The sequence below is a fragment of the Dipteris shenzhenensis genome, chromosome 9, assembly GCF_047967505.1.
Source record: "Dipteris shenzhenensis isolate YYH24624 ecotype China chromosome 9, Dip_SZ_1.0, whole genome shotgun sequence".
NCBI classification, from domain to species: Eukaryota; Viridiplantae; Streptophyta; class Polypodiopsida; order Gleicheniales; family Dipteridaceae; genus Dipteris; species Dipteris shenzhenensis.
The window spans coordinates 51,062,197-51,084,019 of record NC_141604.1 but is presented as its reverse complement, the minus strand read 5'-3'; the positions used below and the strand labels follow the sequence as shown (position 1 = coordinate 51,084,019).

At 38.3% G+C, this 21,823-nt stretch overlaps 1 protein-coding gene across 1 annotated transcript in view; it reads right to left on the bottom strand.

The window, feature by feature from the left end:
- Nucleotides 1–11,973: 11,973 nt before the first annotated feature.
- The window catches only part of LOC147898799 (equilibrative nucleotide transporter 3-like), a 36,352-nt gene continuing 26,502 nt past the window's right edge, over nucleotides 11,974–21,823 (bottom strand). The window contains exons 7-9 of the mRNA XM_087378888.1: nucleotides 13,409–13,569; nucleotides 12,905–13,163; nucleotides 11,974–12,358 (exon numbers count right to left, since the gene is read on the bottom strand). Coding sequence (XP_087235014.1) covers nucleotides 12,251–12,358; nucleotides 12,905–13,163; nucleotides 13,409–13,569 — 528 coding nt within the window. The 3' untranslated portion in view covers nucleotides 11,974–12,250. The remainder of the gene's footprint in view (nucleotides 12,359–12,904; nucleotides 13,164–13,408; nucleotides 13,570–21,823) is intronic.

The window sequence follows — 21,823 nt, the reverse complement described above, 5'->3', positions numbered from 1 at the left end:
TTCCTACTTTTGCACGCTTTAGCATCTTATTGCTACAATATCACTACAAGTAATATCTTAAGATGTTTTTTATTGGGGGTGTTTTCAAAGCATACTTGGATGATTCTTAACATTTCATTGCAAATACGAACTTCACTTTCATTCACTAATCTCATTTACAATGCTCCCATACTGATTCACCCCACATCAAAATCCATTTTCCTTTCAACCACCTTGACATGCTCACCATTATCTACTTTGCACAAATACAAATTTCTTAAGTAGTCTTAGATGTTTCTTTATAATTTACTTTTTTTCTTTATATGGATCACCCCACATAAGAAAGTAAATCTGCTTGGTAATTTAATTTGTACTTTTCTCATGTGACTCATGCGACATCAAAATCCATTTGCCGTTCAACCAACTTCACATGCTCATCATTATCTACTTTGTGCAAATACAAATTTCTTCTAGGCTAGTTTGAGATGTTTCCTTGTATTTTCTTTGTCTTTTTCTTATGTCTTTCACTTTATCAAGAGGATATTTTCTATAATGAGTGATCTAAAACACATGTGAACTCTAGAACTCCATTCTCTTTACTTTAAAATGGTAAAATTCTTGCCTCACCTTTTCCTTAGTTGCCAATGTCTCTCTTTTGCTTATTAAACTCAAGTGGTTCTTCACTATGTCCTTTTAGAATTCTCTCGTTTGATCTTTCAACTCTCTATGACTTTCATGAATGGTTCTTCATGCATCTTCTTTTTGCATGCTTTCACATACTTTCTTTGCAATGTCTTCTTTTTGCCATGCTTTCATTTTCCTTCTTTTTGTATGATTTCATTTGATCTCTATAATGTACTATAGTTCTTTATTATTTTTCTCTCTACTATGGACTTAAATCCATAGATTTCCATGGATACGATGAAGATTTTGGAGTATGAAAATGACAATTTGAGATAATGAGCTTCGACGATGGGAAGGAGATTTTGAAAGGGGCGAAGAGAAGTAAGAAGAAACCTTGAATGTAAGATGAGAGAGATGTATTATCACTTATAAGACAATGGATAATCTACTATTGGATTTCATTTCCGAATTACCAACCTAATGATACTATGTCAAAATATCAACCTAGTTATGTCACTTTACATTGCTTCATTCTTGATGTGAGTGTCATCAGAAGGTTACTTGAGTTATTGTAGAAGATTACTTAGAGTGCATAATAAATTTCATTGAAAATATAATTAGGTTGAGTTTGATTATGTCACTTTAAATTGCTTCCTTCTTGATGCAAGTGTCATCAAAAGATTACTTACATTATTGTTGTTAGAAGATTACTTATATTGTCATGTCTTGTTTGAGATCATTAAATGTGTGTTTGATTTATTGTATTATGACAGTCAACGTCCTCTTAATTTTGACTTCTACTTTTAACTTAAATATCCTAACGTAGAGACAAAGCCTCTCTAGAGATTGCTACTTTTAACTTAAATATGCCAATGTAGAGACAAAGCCTCTGTATTCTATTTAGTTGTTAGTATCAAAAGATGTACCTATGAAAAGGCAAAGCAATTGAATTCTATCTAATTATTACTAATTAGTACCAAAAGGTATCCTAATAAAGAGAGAAAGCAAGTAAGTTCTATCTACATATTAGTATACCTATCATGAATGAATTATGAAATACTTGCATAACTTTTTTTTTAATGAATTTTTCTTAGTTCTTACGTAGAAATTCCCTCTTTACAATAAAATTTTTCCATTACAAATTCAGCCATGCACATGCACCAATGTATTTCCTTTGTCATTACTATACTTTTAACTCTACTTTTGGATCAAGAGCTTTAACTCTACTTTTTGGCCATTGCAAATTTAGGCCATGCACATAAACCAATATATTGCATTTGACATTAATGCTACTTTCGGATCAAGAGCTTTCATCCCCCATAAAATTCTATTTCAATGACACCTTACATTATGGTCCTCACTCAATAAGGTGCCATGTGCAATGCACCTCATATTGTTTATAACAATTATATAGTTTCCTACTCATATAATCTCCCTCTTAGATTGAAAGAATCAAAGTTGCCCAAGCCACTCTAACTTTAGTATGTATGGGCTTATTGAACAAAATTTAAAAGAAGGTTTCTTCTGGGACTCTTGAACTATATAATGCAATTCCCAGAGTAACACCAAGAAAGAAAACAAACAAGGTAGCAATTGCTATCCATTAACACCTGATTAATGACTACCACTTTGTAAGGTCTAGTTTAGTTGAAGCCTGGTGCGTATGGACCCATTCAACCTACTTCAAATAAAGTTTATACTAGGACTCTTGAGCTATATAAAGAAATTCCAAAGTGACACCAACCAGCAAACAAACTAGTAGCCATTAACACCTGGATAATGACTACCAATCTACAATGTCTAGCTTGGTTGAAGTCTGGTTCGTATGGAACAAAAAAACTACTTCAAATAAAGTTTCTAGTAGGACTCTTGAGCTATACAATGAAATTCTAGAGTGACACCAACAATGAAAACAAACCAGGTAGCAATGGTGGCCATAAATGCTTGTTAATGACTACCATTCTAGAAGGTGTAGCATGGTTGAACTCTATTTCAACTCTAAAAAATGAGTTCCCTCTTGATACTCTCCAACAAAGGAGCAAGCTACTATGTGGGAGAAATGCTAGCCCTCTTAACAGTGTAAGCCTGTAATAGATAGATCTCTTTAAACCCAAGCAAAGCACCTAATCAAAAGAGTTCTCATCATTGACCCAAAATTTGTTTGTGAAATAAATGCACTATGATGATTAAATCTATCCTTAAAAGTCATTTTAGTTGTATGATTCAATGATGGACCACAAATAAAGATTTGATTTTACAACTAAAGACTACACCTACCTTCTTTCCTTCCTAGCTTTGGTTGGTTCATGTTGCTCATGTCACTATGCTTCTCCTTCAAGGGACTCATATGCTTGTGATGGCTATGTCCAATACATCAACTTGAATCCACTCATATACCTAATATGGTATGGGAGAATGATGGTTACAATTCAAAAGTGAAAATATTCTTTTGATATGTGCAATACATTATCACAGGAGACAAGATAACGTGTAAGGGGTGGATGTTTTCTAAAGTCAATTTCAATTTTAAACTTTAACCACGATTTTCTCGTAAATTATTATCAACTTGGTGTCTTCAATATAGCCATCACAAGAATATGAGTCCCTTGAAGTAGAAATATAACCACGTGAGCAACATAACCAACTAAAGCTAGTGAGAAGAGAAGGTAGGTGTATTCTCTACTCATGAACCCAAATGTTTATTTGCATCACCCATCATTGCATTATACCTTTTCATGCTCTATTGATGTATAAATGTGTAGCATGTCGTTCACTTGAGGTGGTTACCGAAAGATGCAAGTTGTTCACCTCCTTTATATTAGTGTGCTTTAATGCTTTGTGATTACATTTATTGTGGACAAAAACTAGATACTTTTATTTTAAAGCTCAATGTCCTCTACTTTTTTGTTTTGGTTTAATGTCCTCTAGTTTGGTATAATGCTTGAGAACTTTTAACTATGCCACCTTTTCTTCTACATTGCTTTAAGATGCAACATCTTCTTTGTCTACCTTTTGCTAGTTAGTCTTCTTGCTTTAATGGACAAAGCATTTGTATTCATAGGTTGAAAAATAAATTTCATGAAACTAGAAAATGGATCACACTAGAAGTGAGAAAGCAAAAAGTAGTATACCTACTCTACATGTTCATTGTCTCTACCTTCCTCTTCATAATTAATAGGATAATAAGTTTGATGCCATCCTCGAAGGTTCTCATCCTTAGAATCATTGGCATCTCATCTTCATCCCCTATTCTCAAAGTCATCATCATCCTCACCATTTGTCTCCTCCTTTGTCAATGACATTCGCTTTATCCTCAACCCCATATTCACCTTGCTCACCTTTCTCTTAGACTTTGTCTAAGTCTTCAAGATTATTCTCATCCATGTATTCTTTCTCATAATTGTAATTGTAAGATGAGCCATGTTTCAAGGTAAGCATGTAGCACTTACTCTCATTCTTCAAATAAATATATAATTCTTCATAGTGTAATCTCTTGTCTAGGCAATAGTAGATATAATCGATCATGCTCAATATTAAGCCATCACTTTTGGGTATTTGTAAAAGTCTAGCTTCTAATGTTGAGTTCATGGGGCTTCATGTCCCTCAACCAAATATCATAACGTTTCCAAAATTTCTCATGTTTTATTTTGTAAATACTTGTCCTTATATAGAGGAATATTCAAGTATAATGACCTAAAATCTGTGCTCTTCTTACTCCGCTTTGTAGCATAAATCACATATCTCTTCATGGCAACATTGATGAGCTCATCTCCCCCCCCTCTGCTACCTTATCCCACTTGTGTGCCCATGCCCTTTAAGTTGATGTAAAGAGTGCCAAGAAATTTTCTTAATCACATCCATCTCTATGTTGGATTGATAAAGGCTTTATCTTTTTATTTTAGAAGAAATTTTATGTCACGAATACATGCATCCCTTTTGACATCCACATTGATGCAATCATCCATCTAGCGCTTTTTGTCCTTGCTTGCAAAAAACTACTCACTTTTAATCCGCTTATCTAATGCAATGTTTGCATACTTGTCTGGGAGTAATTCATAGGTCTCCACAATCCTTGCTATGATGGGAATTTCCTCCTTATTAAGTTTTGCTTTCTTTGTAAGTAGGGTGAGAGCCTCATCTGTAATTAATCTTTAAAAATTTATTTCTCCTACGTTTGGTTTCCACATCCTTGATATGATGGGGGTGTCCGCTTTATCTAGCTTTTCTTTCTTTGCAGGGAGAGTTGGAGCCTCATGCTGAGGAATGATCTGATGATCGAAGGTGGTGGTTGGTGATCACTGGATCCAGGGGTGGTGCAATGAGGCAAGATTGAGCCGATGCTGGAATGTCCTCAAGACTAATCTGCTAATCTTAGGATGTGCTCTATCTCAGAGGTGAAAGCATCAATGATGGATGTTGGAATGGAATCACCTAAGGAGCTGAATGCGTTGTGGCATAGTATATCTCCACATGGAGATGTGAGTGTCTTGTACTCAGGACTTACCTGCTAAAAAACTACATGATCAAAACTGAAATTTTGTTGAGTATCTGCATCTGGGTTGATATTCGTACACTAGACAAACACTGACTTTTTTGTCAAACATGTCCTCTAAACAAAATATGATACTTGCATAGTCCTGATGTCTACCCACAACTATCGAGTCACCACGTCTATCTTCCCTTTTACCCAAATTCTTACATTTAATTGTAATACATGGGATTCATCAACTATGGGCATACTTATTTGTCCAAAGTATTCATTTATTATTCTCTCTTTTTTAAAAAGTCTACACGTTCATGCATAAAAATAAAAATAGAGTTACACAATTTGACTATATAAAAAATTTTTGATATTAGAGAAGCTTTAGATAATGTGTTGCATTGTAATCCACTAATTTTCTTTTATACTTAAGATGACCTATGGTGATTAGTTGGTACTTTTAATTACACCTTCGACTAGTGTTGTGTCATAGGTTCACACATCACGTAGTGTAGTGCAACGGAGGTAGAGCTGTGTCATAGGTCTTCTAAGGAGTAAGATATGGTCACCTAGATATCTCAACATATAAATAAAGCGTATATATAGATTTTGTGCAACATGTTAGCATGATAACATTCTAATCCTTTAGGTGATAAATTATTGTTCTTTATTTATAATATAGTTTATGCCATGGGATTTATTCTATAAAACCTAACAAAAGGAGTAAGATATGGCCACCCAGATATCTCAACATATAAATAAAGCGTATATATAGATTTTGTGCAACATGTTAGCATGATAACATTCTAATCATTTAGGTGATAAAGTATTGTTCTTTCTTTATAGTATAGTTTATGCCATGGAATTTAATCAATAAAACTTAACAAAATGTGCTTCAGAGAAAAACCATACAGTTGACTAAGTTACATAATGACATTCTCATTAAGTAAGAGAGTAAAAATGATTGACAACTACAACTTCGAAAAAATTGCCATGATTCAAACCATCATGATAATTATGATTGTATTAATCTCCCAAGTCGTGCTTCCAAATTTCAAAAGTTTTCTCCAACACCAAAAATATATATAGTTTTATAAAGATTCATATATAACTCTAAAAATGATTATGCTTGTATGCATTTTCTAGGTATAGAAGAAGATATATGTTAAATCCTTATTGGATACCAAGAGTTTAAGTCAAACCTATTCTAAAATTTGAAAAATCAAATTCTTGGTGTTGTTAGACATCAAAATACATGTATCTTTTCTGTTGTCAATAGATCAATTTATGAAAAAAAAATATATGTTACGATATAAAGCAATAAATATAATAGATCTTCCATGATGTTATGATGTAGATAATTTAACATGTGCTAAAAACCTCTTGGAAATACCCTTGAGTCTTTGATCATCCTAGTAAGGATCTTCTAGGGATAGTTAAGCAATCATCCTAAGCTCATCTACTCATAAAGTCAAAGACACGCAATTAAGGTCAGCTAGAATCTAAACAAGAGGGGTGTTATGACAACTATTTTTGCCTATATAAGAGTTATAGTAGGAGATTTTAGCAAATGATCCATAGAGCCATATAGAGAAACAATCTAGTTAATAAGTCAAGACATTGTATTTCTTCTTATGAGGAATCTTATTCCTATCTAATATTGCTTCTCTCAAACCAAGTATCATGTAATGTCATGAAATGCCTTAGCATATTAAATTGCATGTGATGAAGACCTTGGGCAAGATACTATGCAAGCCTATTATTGTCATCTATTCAATCATGCCTCATGTATCATGAAAACATTCCATATGTATACAATTAGAAACTTTTATTTAAAAAACAATTAAACAATTGAAGCCCTTACCCGTGGAAAAAATGTCAAGTATCATGCATCCAAACAAACTAATGCATATAGTGTCAAGCATTATGTATCACATTTTAGGTATTGTCATGTGCTACACAAAAAGTCTTATATCTACATGTGCGAAAATATCATTTTTCAATAGGTGTTAGAGATCAAGATCTATGTGATCCATACAGTTGTCGTAAGGTCCATGCATGCCTCTGTCTCATGATGGTTGGGGAGCATGCCCTAGGGCATGGCACTCTTTGGTATGATGGCATGATGTGGCAGCCTTTATAATGCATGTCCTTTCCATTAGTGTCTTTTTATTTCTCACTAGTTCCAAGCCTACCATTAAGATTTTATGAAATTTGACTAAGTTCTACCAAATGTATGAAAGGCTCAAATGTTTGATGTTTCCAAATGTATGCTCGGTTCACACTAGGATTCCCTAAAAGAAATAATACATATGTATAGACTTTAACATACTATCATAAACTAAAAAGCAGTGTTTGAAGAGCTAAAGAGCACAAACCAAAGACCTACTAACAAGTTTCAAGTTTCATCTTTCAAGCACTAAAGCATAAAGCCCAAACCCCAAATTTGAAATTTTCTTTCAAGTTTCAAGTTTCAATATTATTCTCCAAAAACTGTCTATTTCAATTAAAATTGTTTCAAGGACTTCTTACAAATATTGCTCCACGTTTAAGGCTTCACAATAGCCTTTCAAAAATACTCTTATATCGTCATGTTTTCTTTCCTTGTTTTAACTCTATTTTATTGGAGCTTCCAACACTTGAATATTAGACCTTTCAAATATATTTAGAAGTAAATCAAATGCATTTGATAATATCGAAGCCTCGTTTAAACTGTGATGTCTCCCCTAATTTCCCTTCTTTTTTAGTTCAACGTACTCCAAGTGCTAATGATAAGAGCCTTTTTTTCCTATTAGAACCTCAAATATGAGATCTAATGTACAATCCAAGCCCATGTATCTATGGGGGCAGTGATACCTTATGAATGGTCCCACATACAAAATGGGGTGGCATGGATCTAAGCATGTAAGGCTTAGATTGTAGATAGAGGCCCTCGCCCCATAATGTTTTGGAGAGTAGAGTCCTCTCAAATCGGTTAGGCGATGTGGCATGGGTGCTTCATGCACACAACTAGTGGCAATGCATTCGCCATATGGCAATCGAGCAGATCCAACAAGCAATTTGAATTCAAACAAGCCCACATGATGCATCAAAAGCAAGCATATGTGCTACAGATTTTCAACCCTAGAATGTGGCACCAATAGGCAGCACACAAATAGTAGAAACTCATACATGTTCAAAGCTCATGACCGTCAATGTGGTTGTGACAAGGCGTTTGTGCACGACTAGCATGCTTAGCTGAGGGTTAAGAAGTGGACAAGCATTTATCCCATGACAAACAAGTCGTAATGAGCCCTGATTCTACTCCCCGAGACATTGCACACATGTATACCAATGGTGGTGCTTCCTACTCCTACATGTTAACACGTGGCAATTTTTATCAAGGAGAGTAAACACCCCTCTCCTCCTAGTGCTTGGATTGAGGAGAGAGATTGGAATCTCAAATACAAGTTCTAATGGGCAATCTAAGCCCATGTATCTATGGGATTGCCATGTAGCGATGATTGGTATGATGCTAGAATAGAGAGTGTACTCATAGTGGCTAGGCGACATGTGGAGTGGATATGCCATGCACACCTCTAAATAAACTATATATATTATCAAAGGCCAAGAGCAAAAGTTTGCAAGCTACTTCAATCCCTTTATGGATTAAAATGGGTAACAAGAGCATGGTATGCAAAGATTCATAACCATTTTCTTTATATAAAATTTTGATTCACATCCATCACTCCACATCAAGAAGATAGCACAAGACATTGTTCTTGTTGTAGCCAACTTATTTCAAAAGTCAAAGGCCAGATTACATCTAAATTTGATATGAAAGATGCAAGAGATGTCTCGGCATAAAAATATAGACAAATGAAGATGGCAACATATTAACAAAAAGTAGTATACTCAAAAAGTCCTCAAACAATTTCACTTGCATGACTGGAAACCCTTGCCAGCTCCTATGGAAACAAACATCAACTTAGTAGCTTATGATAGTTCTCTTGCAATTCGCCTAAGTATAGACATCTCATTGGTAGCTTGATCTATTTGACAATTACCCAACTAGACATTTCTTATTCGATTGGTTATTTTATCCAATTTATGTAGAGTTCATTACCATGGGTGTGTATAAATTATTCCCATCAATACATATTAATCCAAGGAAAGATGACCCTATGTAAGGGAATGGGTGTGGGTGTGCGCGCTTGCATGTGTGTGTGTGTGTGTGTGTTTGTGTGATGCAATGTAAGATGAGTTGAATGAGTGGAGGGGAATGAAATCACCCCAAATCATGTCATGTAGGCTTTGTGAAGCCCTCTTTCTTCTTTTCACATTATTGTTCTCTCTACGAAGTTGGCCTTCTACATTCTAGGAGGGGGAGAGAGAGAGAGAGAGAGAGAGAGAGAGAGAGAGAGATGTATAGGCCTCCATCTTGGCTATTAGCGCATGTTTCCGATAGTCCCTAGGTAGTGAGCTATGATTTTTGGCGAGCTAGACTGGGACAGCCAGACTTCTCTCCTTGTATTTACAATCATCAGCCCTAATTTGGCAAGCTGATTTATGTGGGGTTTTTCTCAAGCATTAACAAAAGTTTCCTTTCCTTTGCAAAGAAAAAAAACATTAGAGCACAAAAATAGGTTGACTTGAAAGTCAAAATTGGCTATGTTGGTGGGGAAGGACTCATTGTGATGGGAAAAGAAGAGCTATGACAATGGCAATGGGGATAGAGCTACTAAGTTATAGCCTTAACAAGGGGAAGATTATGAAAGGGACAAGAAAGGTCTAAAAAGCACCCCTTTTCAAATGCTTGCCTTCCGCTCTCCCCTAGGATCTTGTTCTAAGTAGTGTATTGTGTCTCATTGTTACTTTACCTTGTCTTATCTTATAGGGATCTCTCTCTCCTCATCTTGACGCAACAAGACTAGTTCCCAGGTATCTCAAAGGCACATGGGATTATGGACTCAAATATGAAAATTTGTTAAACCTTGATTTTTATGGCTTTACAAATACAGACAGGGTCAAAACATAGATGACACAAGATATACAATTGGTTTTCTGTACGGCTTGGCTCGATAGCCTTATCATGGCAGAGCAAGAAGCAACCCACTGTAGCTGTATCATCCAACCAAGCTATAAACAAATGACGCATGTGAAAAAGTATGATTCAGAAGACTTCTTTCATAGATTGAAGAGAATCCATAATACTTATGACAACACGGCATACGACTCGCAAAGAATCACACTCTTCATATGAGAATAAAGCACATTGAGCTGCACTATCATTTCATCCAGGAAAATGTCATCAATGTTGAGATAGCTCTTGTCCATGTTTCAACACAAGAGCAAGTTACAAATATAGTCACCAAGCTAATCTCCCTAGAGAAGTTCAACTACTCTCAACGTCAGCCTAGCATTTGCTAGAACCAACTATAATTTCACAGAGTTAAGTCATACCTTATGTCCATACTTTCACTACACTTTCTTCTTTATCACCTTTGATGCCATAATGCAACCTTTTTATTTCAAAATATTTAAAATGCCTTTATATATCACCCTATACCTATCCAGTGCAATTTAAGAGGCGTTAGAGCATATGCTGAATTGCACTACATAGTGCAATCCCATGAGAACTATGTGAACTAAAGGGAGCATGCCTTAACCTCTCTCTTGTATGAACATCACATTTCCATTCATTTGCAATCTAGTGTACAATTAGCATACAGGTGCCCTCCTCTCTCACTGTCACCCTATCTTCTAACAACTCCCTCCTTAAGGCTCATGTCCCATCTCAGGCTACAGGCCCTTTGCAGCCCGTTTTTGGCTTTGTTCATTGCCTGCCTTGCACCCCCCTGTGCTAGCTTCCATTTATGACTCGGTTAGTCTATGCAAATGAATTGCTCTCCATAGGATCTTCTTACCAGAAATGCGTGTACAGCCTGGCTGGTGGCCTATGCATCCCATCCACGCAATCTTCCCAAAAACCAAGGCTTCTGTGAGAAATATTTCAAGAAACACGTAGGTGGAGAATGTGGATTAAGGATGGACAATGTCAATTCAAATTTTGGTAGGGTTTCCCAATGCTTCTCGCCCTTGCTATCAATCTTTCCAATCAAAGAGGGACCTTTCCAGCCTGTCATTGGGAATCACCTGTCTCAGAGGGGTTCAACTGCTATACAAAAAGGTCTAAGATGATCTTGGTAAAAATCTGGGAATGAAAGAGCACTGGCACAGTACGTTGTTTCTTCATGCATAGTTTCAATTGTTGCAGCTCGCAAGAGGCAATCTATAAAAAATGATTGCGAAAACCATTTCAAAATTTCTCCAACTGACCATGGATTACTTTAATAACTTATCTGTCTTGCCGCCGTTTTTCCAAATACAGCAATGCAGATCTGGTTAGGAGATGAGCTGTGCGCTTAAAACTTTCTGAAATAACTAGGGAGTGGTATTAGGGTGCAAGGAAGGGATAAAGGGACACGTGGAAAACAATTTAATCAGATTTCTTGACAATTTTCACATCAGAAGACAAGTAATAATGTACCCTAGAAACTTAAACAATAATTATTTCTGACTCAAATAACTATTTCAATCCCAAACGTCAAAAATATGTACCAAACCAATCAAAATCCATACATTAACTTGAATCCAAGGAGAATACATCAAATCCATCTGTTCTTTTAAATCAAAAGTCAAACCAGATTTGACAAATTGATACGAATTGGTGGAAATAAATATACGGAACGACGGGCATGCATGTGTATTCCCACACATATCCACGTATGCATGTGTGCACACAAATGCATGCACACAATGTGATACAATACGCATGCTGCACGGAGGCACAAGTGTGCATGCGGGCACACACGCGCGCGCACACACACACACAGAGCACCCTTCCTTACAAATAATTTTGCAACTTATGATCATGTTCCTTCTATGGTTCTCGAAATACAGAGCTTCAAACAATTGAGTGATGTCACCAATCTTTGTTCCTCACTTCCTCGACATTCAATGTGCATAAGAAAATTGGAGGAAAAGAAGGAGAGAGTGGCGTGGGATGAGGGAGGAAGAGGGAGAAGGGAGGGGGGGGGGGCTTATTAATACTAATGAATATACAACCTGCCCAACCTGTAAGAAGCAGAATGAAAGACCTTGAAATTTTCTATCAAGCCCAGCAACCTACCAACCTTTGCCTATAAGCCAAAGCCAGTCAAGTGTGACTCCAGCAAAGATCCCAGTTAGTATAGAAAGGACTAACAAATTTCCCAAAGCATTCTGTTCCGGTCCCTGCATGTCATCAAGTAGTGTTGACATATAAGCATTTCAACAAAGTCACTCAGTATAAGTGTTTTAAGCATCAGCATGAAAAGACGTCCAAACTTAATAAAGAACCATTTTGATCATATGCCAAAGGGCTACAAAAACTAACAGACAGATCCTGTTTTTAAAGGTCCATGCTGATTGCAAGCCCAAAGGTGAAGCTTTGCCCTCTGAGCCACAATTACAGTGATGCCCAGAAATCAGATCCAAAGATCTGCTATAACAATGTGCCAAACATTTCAGAGCCAAGATAGATTCTTAACGGAAGAGATGGTAAAGAAAATCCCAATGCCAACCATCTTTTGGAATATTCAGACACCATCTTTTATGACTGCAAACTGTTTGTGTGAAGAATAGTCATAGCCTTGATTTCCTTACATTAATTTATATTCCCTGTAATTTTTGGTCATGTGAAAAAAACGTATTACTGTATTAAAATCAACAGATACTCAAACACATAGATTGGTGCAGAGAGAGAGAGAGAGAGAGAGAGAGAGAGAGAGAGAGAGGCACCTTATATCCCTTTGGTGCAGTCACAAGTATGCAAACAGTGAGGTAACCATTAGATAGACCCAAAATAATGCAAAGCACCAGCATCCACCCTTGTGTGCCATACTTGGCAGTGAAATAAAAGCATGGTATCAAGACAAAGCGGAAGAGTGCGGCAGACATTAATCCAATCCGTGATTCCAGCCTCAACTTATCAATCAAAGGTATATATCGAGCCATAAAGTCACCCACATTGAACATTGCAATTAAAGTGACAGCATACCTGTGTAGAAAAATAGTGTAGCATTGATCACATAAGCTTTGATTGGCTTTGATATACATTTGAAGCAAGATAGTTATATCATTTCCATGGATTTTGCTTTGCAAGTAAAGTAAATGAGCAAAATTATAATGGCATTTCATGTCATCCAACACACATTTCAACAAAGATCTAGTAAAACCAATTGCCAATGACAAAGATTAAGCTCTATTGCTTTTGAAATCCTTGATTGCAAGGGCAATACATACCAAGAACCTAATCTATGTTTCCCTGTGTCCTCTGCCAAAAACCCTGGGAAGATCGATAATGTAAGTGCATATACTAAGAATAGATCAAGTGCAAAGTCTGCATTTTGAACAAGCAGCTGTAAGGTACTCAATCGCTCCATAAGTTTGGAATCTTCGGTGTCCTTCAGAGCAATACAGAAAACTTGTAAAATTCAGAAGAGAAAAGGCATCTCAATTAAGAGCTTATAAATATTATTACCAACAAAATAGGTCCGGTGCCTCAAAATGTGTGCACTGAATTCATACTCATACACTTGTTTCGGTCATAGAGACTCTCAGAACCACATCCTCCCTTCAAAACATTTAACACACAGATCACAGAGCTGGAAGATCCACAGCCTGGATATACACTCGATGTGATTTTTTTGAATTTAGATTAATTCATGTAAAGTTTCTTTATAGAATAGACAACCAAATCCATGCTTGTGTCCTTTATTAATCCATACGTATTTTCACCCCCTGCTTGTAAGTGTCAAATGCGATGTAACATTGGGATCTGTCTGTATTGATCGTAAGTGCAAATGCCACAGCAGGGAAGTGAGAATTGTCATATAAAAGAACATTGCAGACCAGGGGATTGTTATTGAGGAACTAAGCGATGCAGTAAAGAAGAGGGATGACAGTATCGCATACATACAAAAGGAAGATGGAGGAAACCTTCAGTCTTGCATCAAGGGTTTGATAGAAAGGGAGAAAAAGAGATTAAAGGATGAAAGAGAATTATGTGGCTAATAATATAATAATCAGAAGAGTTGTGAGAATAGACGAGATACCTCAGTCCAAACTAAAAAGAAACCAAGGAGGAGGCTGAAGTGCCACCTCAACCCTGCTATAGACTCTGAGAACAAGGGAGGGCTCCTCCATTCCCTAAGAAAGATATCCCTCTTGGCAGAGGCTGCCTAGGAGAATCTGACATTATGACAATAGGAGGAGAGAAGGAGAACAATTACAGCCCACATAGAGCACACAACAAGGAAAAACACTAACTAATGATAGGACACTACCCTTATAGAGCCCATTAACAAGAAAACATGATCAAAATAATGTATTAGAAGTTAGAACTGCAGAGGCTATGACTTTGCAAGAACATGGAAGTGGAGAAGGGGCTTAAGGAGGTGAGTGACCTTGGAGGATAAAGGCACACAAGAGATCAAAGAACATTCTACTGAGAACCTCACCTTGGAACAATGGTTTACACACGCCCAACAGTTCCTTATATGGAAGAGACTACACGATGCAAGTGCCTACAATGTGGGATACAAGGGAAGTCTAAGGACTAGTGGACATAATGATGGCTGTGGAGCATCTTTCCTTATTGGAGGATATGTCTCAAGTATAAAGAATTTGGAGAGCGGATTGTTTTGAACCTCTCAGCTGAGATGTCAATTGGGCAGGAGGTATATCATGAAAATAAACAATGGGGCGAGGCTTCCATAGATATTGAAATGAGAATCGTAGGACCATTGTGGTAGGCTTGGCCATGAACAAGGTCTTTGGCACAATTATGCAATCCAAAATCAGACAATGGGTACAGCATAATGATAAAATAGCAAAAGCACAAGCCAGTATCTGAAAGCATTGGGTTGTGGTGCCAAGACACAACCTTTGGGTTGTGGTGCCAAGCATCCGTACAGCCTGCGATAGCATCCGTACAGACTGCGTCAGAACCGCTACAGCCAGCGGAAGGATTCCGTACGGTACGGTCTGCTGCAGATTTTCGTACACTGCAGCCTGCAGCGAAACCAGGAAGGAAAGACTCCGGAATCATCTACGCCTGCTGTTTGTCAGTTTCCAGCATCTTCTTTCGTCAGCATCTCTTGGGACGGTTTTTCTCTGCTCCACTCTCCTTCCAGCTTCGATTTCCCCAGTTAGTTCTCTCAGTTTTATACTCTTTTCAGATCAGATTTCAGACATGGCTGATTCAGTAAATCCTGAGTTTGCCATGGGAGATCAGGATTTGGATTACCCTGTTGAGGAAGACCAGGGTCTTTATGACGATCTGATTACGAAGAAGGCCTTCAGTGAATTCACCACTGCTCTAGATGGAAAATTCGAGCAGGTTAATGCGAATCAAACGGGGTTGACATAGCAACTCCAAGGGATTCAGACGACTCTCACCCTTCTGACTAGCACTGTGCAGGCACTCACGCATGTGGATGCCATGGCTTCAGTGCTAGGTCCGAACATAACTCCAGACCCTTTTCCCGGAGATCAAAAGTCTCGAACTAAGGAGGTTGTTGACACTTGGTTACACAAGTGGCAGGTACACTTCCAGTTCCACCCGTACCCAGATGAAAAGAAAATACAACCTGCAGCCGGTTTCATGTCAGGAAAGGCTTTGTTATGGTGGAAGGAACTCCAACCTAAGCCGGTTACATGGATAGATTTCGAAGGGATCTTGAGGAAGGAGGACGACTATGATATCGTTGGCAAGCTTAAAGTCCTCGATATGTCCAAGCAGAACTTGTCATTTGAAGTTTATCTTCAAAGGTTTCGAGATCTGCAGACCAGGGCCACAAAGATGAATCCAGTGACCTTGTTAGGTTTCTTTGTGGATGGTTTGCCAGATTCGTACAAGTTGCAAATCAAGAACAACAAATGTACAACGTTGCAAGAGGCCATGAATTACGCGCGTATTTATGATGATACCATGGCCAGTGCAAAGGCAACTACAGTTTCCGACACGAGTGGAAAGAACAAACGTAAGTTCTTTCAGTCTACAATTGGTACCAAGGAGACGAAGTCTATAGACAACGCCTCCAAGAAACACTTGACTCAGGCAAAGAATGATCGAGCCCGTTTCCTTCGTACATTAAAGCTTAAGAAGGAAGGACGTTGCTTCTACTGCGAGGAGTGGGACCACACCAAGAATGAATGTCCAAAGCGCAAGAATCAAAAGTTAGCGCTCGGACCGAAGCTCCAGGCGGGTCCAGGAACCAGAGCCAAGGGAGCAAACCAAGTTTCGATGACAGGTATTTCTGTAAATGTCATTACCTGCCCACTTTCTTGTAATTGCACTTTCAATACTTCGTTGTTTGGTTCCCATGATCTTTTCCGAGTTTATGGAGAAGTTAGGGACCAACAGGTTCACATTCTCTTTGACCCGAGCAGCTCTCACAACTTTGTTAGTTACAAATTTGTGCAGAAGATGGGGCTGTCCACGATACCTAGCGATCACACCTATGAGGTGCAGCTTCCAGCTGGAAAGCAGTTTTGGGATCGCAAGATTGAAGCGCTTCCTATCTGGATTCAAGCTTACACAACGGCTCTTACATGTTATGTTATGCACCTGGAGCATGTAGACTTGTTAATCGGAATAGAGTGGTTTAAAACCCACAATATTCGGATTGGATGGACGGAGCATACCCTTTCTTTTGTAGATAAGGACACCCAATTTTGTATTCAGTGTGATAAAATTCCCTCTTCTCAGGGACCTATTGTATCTGCGATGCAGCTCCGGAATGTATTAAACACTTCTCATTATGATGTCTATCAGTGTGTTTTGATTCCGCTTTCTTCATTTGTTGTCTCTGTAATTAACAAGAATGATTTAAGTGTGTTTGAACACCGTGAATTGAGAATGTTGTTAGATAGTTTTAAGGATGTATTCCCTGCTCAACTGCCGGAAGGTTTACCTCCAGAATGGGCAGAAGATCATCGCATAGACTTAGTCCCAGGGGCTCAACCTATTAGTGTACCACCTTATAGGATGAGCCAGCTAGAGGAGGATGAGCTAGCTACACAGCTACAGGATTACTTGAATATGGGCTATATACGCCCAAGTAAATCACCTTAGGGTGCACCTGTCCTCTTAAGGAAGAAGAAAGATTCCACATGGAGAATGTGTATAGATTATAAACGATTAAATAAAGTGACAATTAAGAATCGATACCCTCTACCTCGTTCCGATGATCTGATAGACCGTTTGGCCGGAGCGAAGTATTTCACTCAGATTGATTTGCGTACGAGTTATCATCAAATCCGTATCTATGCTAAACACATAGATAGAACCGCATTCCGAACTAGGTATGGTCACTACGAGTTTCTTGTATTACCTTTTGGTTTGACCAATGCTCCTGCTACCTTTCAGCAGATGATGAACAATTTATTCCGAGATTTTCTGGGCAAATTCGTTGTAGAGTTCTTAGATGACATCTTGGTATACAGCCGAACGCTTGAGGATCACATAGGACACCTCCGGATTGTCTTAGTTATTCTAAGACAGCATAAGCTCTATGCCAAGATGAGTAAATGTGACTTCTTTATGAAGGAGATCATTTACTTAGGACACAAGATTTCTTCTGAAGGTATTAGCATTGATCTGGATCGTATCCAGAAGGTTTTAGAATGGCCTATCCCTCAGACTGTGAAACAACTTCGTTCTTTCCTAGGATTTACGGTATTTCTACGGAAGTCTGTGCGTGATTATTCACATATCACGGCACCCTTGACAAACATATTGAAAGGTTGTGGATGGATGCGTCAATTTTATGAGCAAAAACCTATGAGCAGGTTTATACGAGCGTGTTTTTCAAGACATTTTAAAAATAGTATTTCTTTAGGAAACATGGTTTTTACACTTTTATTTTCATTAGAACTAGATCCCTTTATCATAAAAATATATAGATTAGTCACTCATTCATTTTTACATAACATAAATCTTCTTATTCATAGACATCCCTTTGTACCCTTGTTATTACCTTAAAAAAGTATTGAAAAATAATTCATTTAAGAAACGTCCCTCATAATCACTCTCAATATAATAATATTATACATAAATAATTACTTATTAAACACATTTATATCATATGGCAATATCTTTCAAGTGTTTTTATAGTATTAATAACAAGATATTTATGGACATGTTTCTACAAAAGTTTCAATTACTGTAAATAAGTATTAACTTGGGCTTATATATCACTCTCATAAAATACATGTAATATTTAATACTATAAATGCAAGATTTTCCAAAATATAACCCCATAGATGTGCTCAAATGGGATTTTCCAATCAATTTGAGTGGCTGAATGACTATATTTGGACATTGGATGTGAAAGTTATGTCACTTTTAAAAGTGCTGTCCAAGGTAGTTTTGCTAGCGAAACTACCTTGAAAAACCTTGTTCAAAGGGGTTTCACTGGCGAAACTACCTTGATGGCTTGTTTCAATGAGTTTTCTTTGGAGAAACCCTTTCATGAAGATAGGTTGAGAGAGGTTTCTCAATGTCACCCCCTATTAAGTAAAAAGTTGTAAGAAGAATCATAAGGGAATTTTCATAGAGAAGTCTACTCTACATGTGGGTTTCTTCAAAAGCCATCCCATTATGTTCTCACCATTCCCAAAGATTCACATAAATATTCGTGTATAAAATAGGCATTCCTATAATACTTTTCATATTTCTAAGTAAAACTATGTTTTCTTTTGATCCATCTTTGTCATATTTTTGCATAGTTGGAAGCTTTTTTTTTCCTTCGCTCGGACGCTCGGAAGATTTCGCTCGGAAAATGCTCGTCCCCGTCGTGGACGCAGGTCTACCCAGCCAATCTCTTGGAATGATGCAATGAACAAGGCTTTTGAAACCTTGAAGTCTTCTATCAAGGAAGCACCCGTTCTTGCATTACCCGATCCTACCCGGCCTTATGTTCTAGAGGCCGATGCGAGTGATTTTGCGATTGGGGCAGCTCTATTCCAAGAGGACAGACCTGTAGCTTTCGAGAGTAAGAAGCTAGACGACACCCAATATCGTTGGCCCACACTAGAAAAGGAACTTTATGCTGTAGTGTATGCCCTTAAGGTTTGGAGACACTACTTGTATGGTTCAAAGTTTCTTGTATTGACTGATCATCAGTCAATTAAGTATGTGTGTGATGGATCTGAATTGAGGGGACGGAAAGCTAGATGGGCAGAGTTAATGCAAGATTTTGATTTTGAAATACGTTATCGTAAGGGTTCGTTGAATAGTGTGGAGGATGCCTTAAGTCGAGTCAAGTTTGTAAATGCTATGTCATTTACGAAAATATCCTCAGACCTATTTCAATCCTTGAGAGGGCTATACGCAACTGATAGTCATTTCAGTTCTTATTGGCAGAGAGTCCAGGATGGGAGCTCCATGGTTGACCAGGACTCAGGGATTGTGCCACCTACGGTACAGGCGGCAGGAGGTCAGTGGATGATTAGGAACGGCTTACTGTTCCAGAATGAAAAGATTTGTGTACCAGATGTTCTGGACCTTAGATCCAAGATTCTCTGGGAGTGTCATGATGCTCCTAGTGCTGGACATCCGGGTATACATCGGACTCTGTCTCTTGTGAAACATACCTTTTATTGGCCTAAGATGCGTGCATTTATTGAAAACTATGTAGTAGGTTGCCGGGTTTGTCAGGTTACTAAGGCAGAACGCCTTAGAAGCGCGGGTTTATTACAGCCATTACAGATTCCAGGTAATAAATGGGAAAGTATTTCCATGGATTTTATTACTGGTTTCCCTCGAACGCGCAAGGGTCATGACTCCATTTGGGTCATAGTCGACCGTTTGACAAAAATGGCTACGTTTGACAAAAATGGCTAGGTTCTTACCTACTAGAACAACTATTTCAGCTGTTCAGCTGGCTCACGAGTTTGTGGACCACTTGTTTAAGCTGTATGGTTTGCCATCTGACATAGTCAATGACAGGGACTCAAAGTTTACAAGTAACTTTTCGACACTTGTTTTTGAGAAGTTAGAAACTACTCTAAGTATGAGTTCCTCAGATCATGCACAATCCGATGGCAGTACAGAGAAGGTTAACCAGTTGGTTGAAGACATGCTTCGGGTATATGTATCTAAGAGACAGTCTTCATGGGAAGATTATCTACCTATGATAGAATTTGCTTACAACAGTGCAAAGCATTCTAGTACTGGTTACAGTCCTTTTATGCTTATGTACGGGTTTCAACCTAAGTCACCAGTTATGGTTGGGTTAAAAGGGATTCAAAATGATGCTGCTAAGAACTTCTTGTAAGACATGTAGGAAATGTTGCAGTTTGCCAAGGAATCTATTAGAAGTGCCCAAGATCGGGACAGATTTTATGCTAATAGACATCGTTCACCTAGAGAGTTCTCTGAAGGAACGATGGTATATTTGCGAATTCCCAAGGAATCCAAGAGCCTAAGTACTGGTTTGGTTCCGAAATTATCCCCCAGATACTGTGGTCCATTCAAGGTCATTAAAAGAATTGGACCAGTTTGCGTATCAACTAGAATTGCCTCCTGATGTTAAAGTACATCCAGTCTTTCATGTCAGTAGACTGAAAGAAGTCTTGGGTGCGGATGATCAACTTGTTTCTCCTCAAGAGATAATAGAAGTTACAGATTTGACTTTTATTCCACACGAACCTGAGAGTATTCTTGAATTTCGTGACAAACAGATTCGTAATCGATCTATCACGGAATACAAGATCAAGTGGAAGGATCGTGTTGAGGAGGATGCAACATGGGAGACATTACAAAACCTCCAAAGAACATTTTCGGGTTTTTTAGCGAACTCAGGAGTGAGTTCTTAGAGGAGGGGAAGTATGTCACGTGCACAGATTGGTATCTGACGTGTACTGGGTACACAAGACTAGCTCAGGTAGCTTGGGGAGGCTTAGAGCTAGGCAGGCTTGATTCTCGGGTTGAGTGGCAAGGGTACGAACCAGTTTGAGGTCTTCGCTATTTTTGGCGCTTGGGGCCCAAGTCTATAAAAGGGGCCCAGGGGTTCAATTCTCAGAGAGCTGATGGGAGCAAGTTTCGTTCCCAGGTGCTAGGTCTGATCTTGGATTGAGTCGTGGACGTGCGCCTGCATCTTAGCATAGCCCAAGGCCCAGTAGCAGATCCCAGGCTTCACAGCGCCACCTGGTGGTATGGGACACCAGGCTGGTTTGGATCTGGTTGGGAGTTCGTGCCAGTAGCTCAGCTCGTGGCTCGGAGGGGACATCTCCTAATTCGGGATCACATCCCGTAGATGTAATGGTTGGGTGGTGAGCAGCCTGCTCAGTTTCTCACGTTGTGTGTGTTTGTTTGCAGATCAGAGGTTTCAGGAGTGCTGGGACGTGTCAGTAATGAAGCTACTGTACTCTAGTTAGTCTGCCTATAGACTGCTTGCCAAATTACAAGAAGATGCTGGATTTTAAAGGCCTTCTACAAACGTAATGGGTTATGGGTGAATGTGAAGAGAAGCATAACCATTCTGTATAGTAAGTTAAAACTCACTTTTGGGCCTAGCGCCACCATCCTACACCACATTGGTTATTGGATTCTTGGTTCTTTGAGTGACCTTAACTGCAACCAAGCCTAGATAGGACAGAAGGAATGCTGGATGGAAACATTCAGCTCAAGCATGGTTTTGGTGATGATGG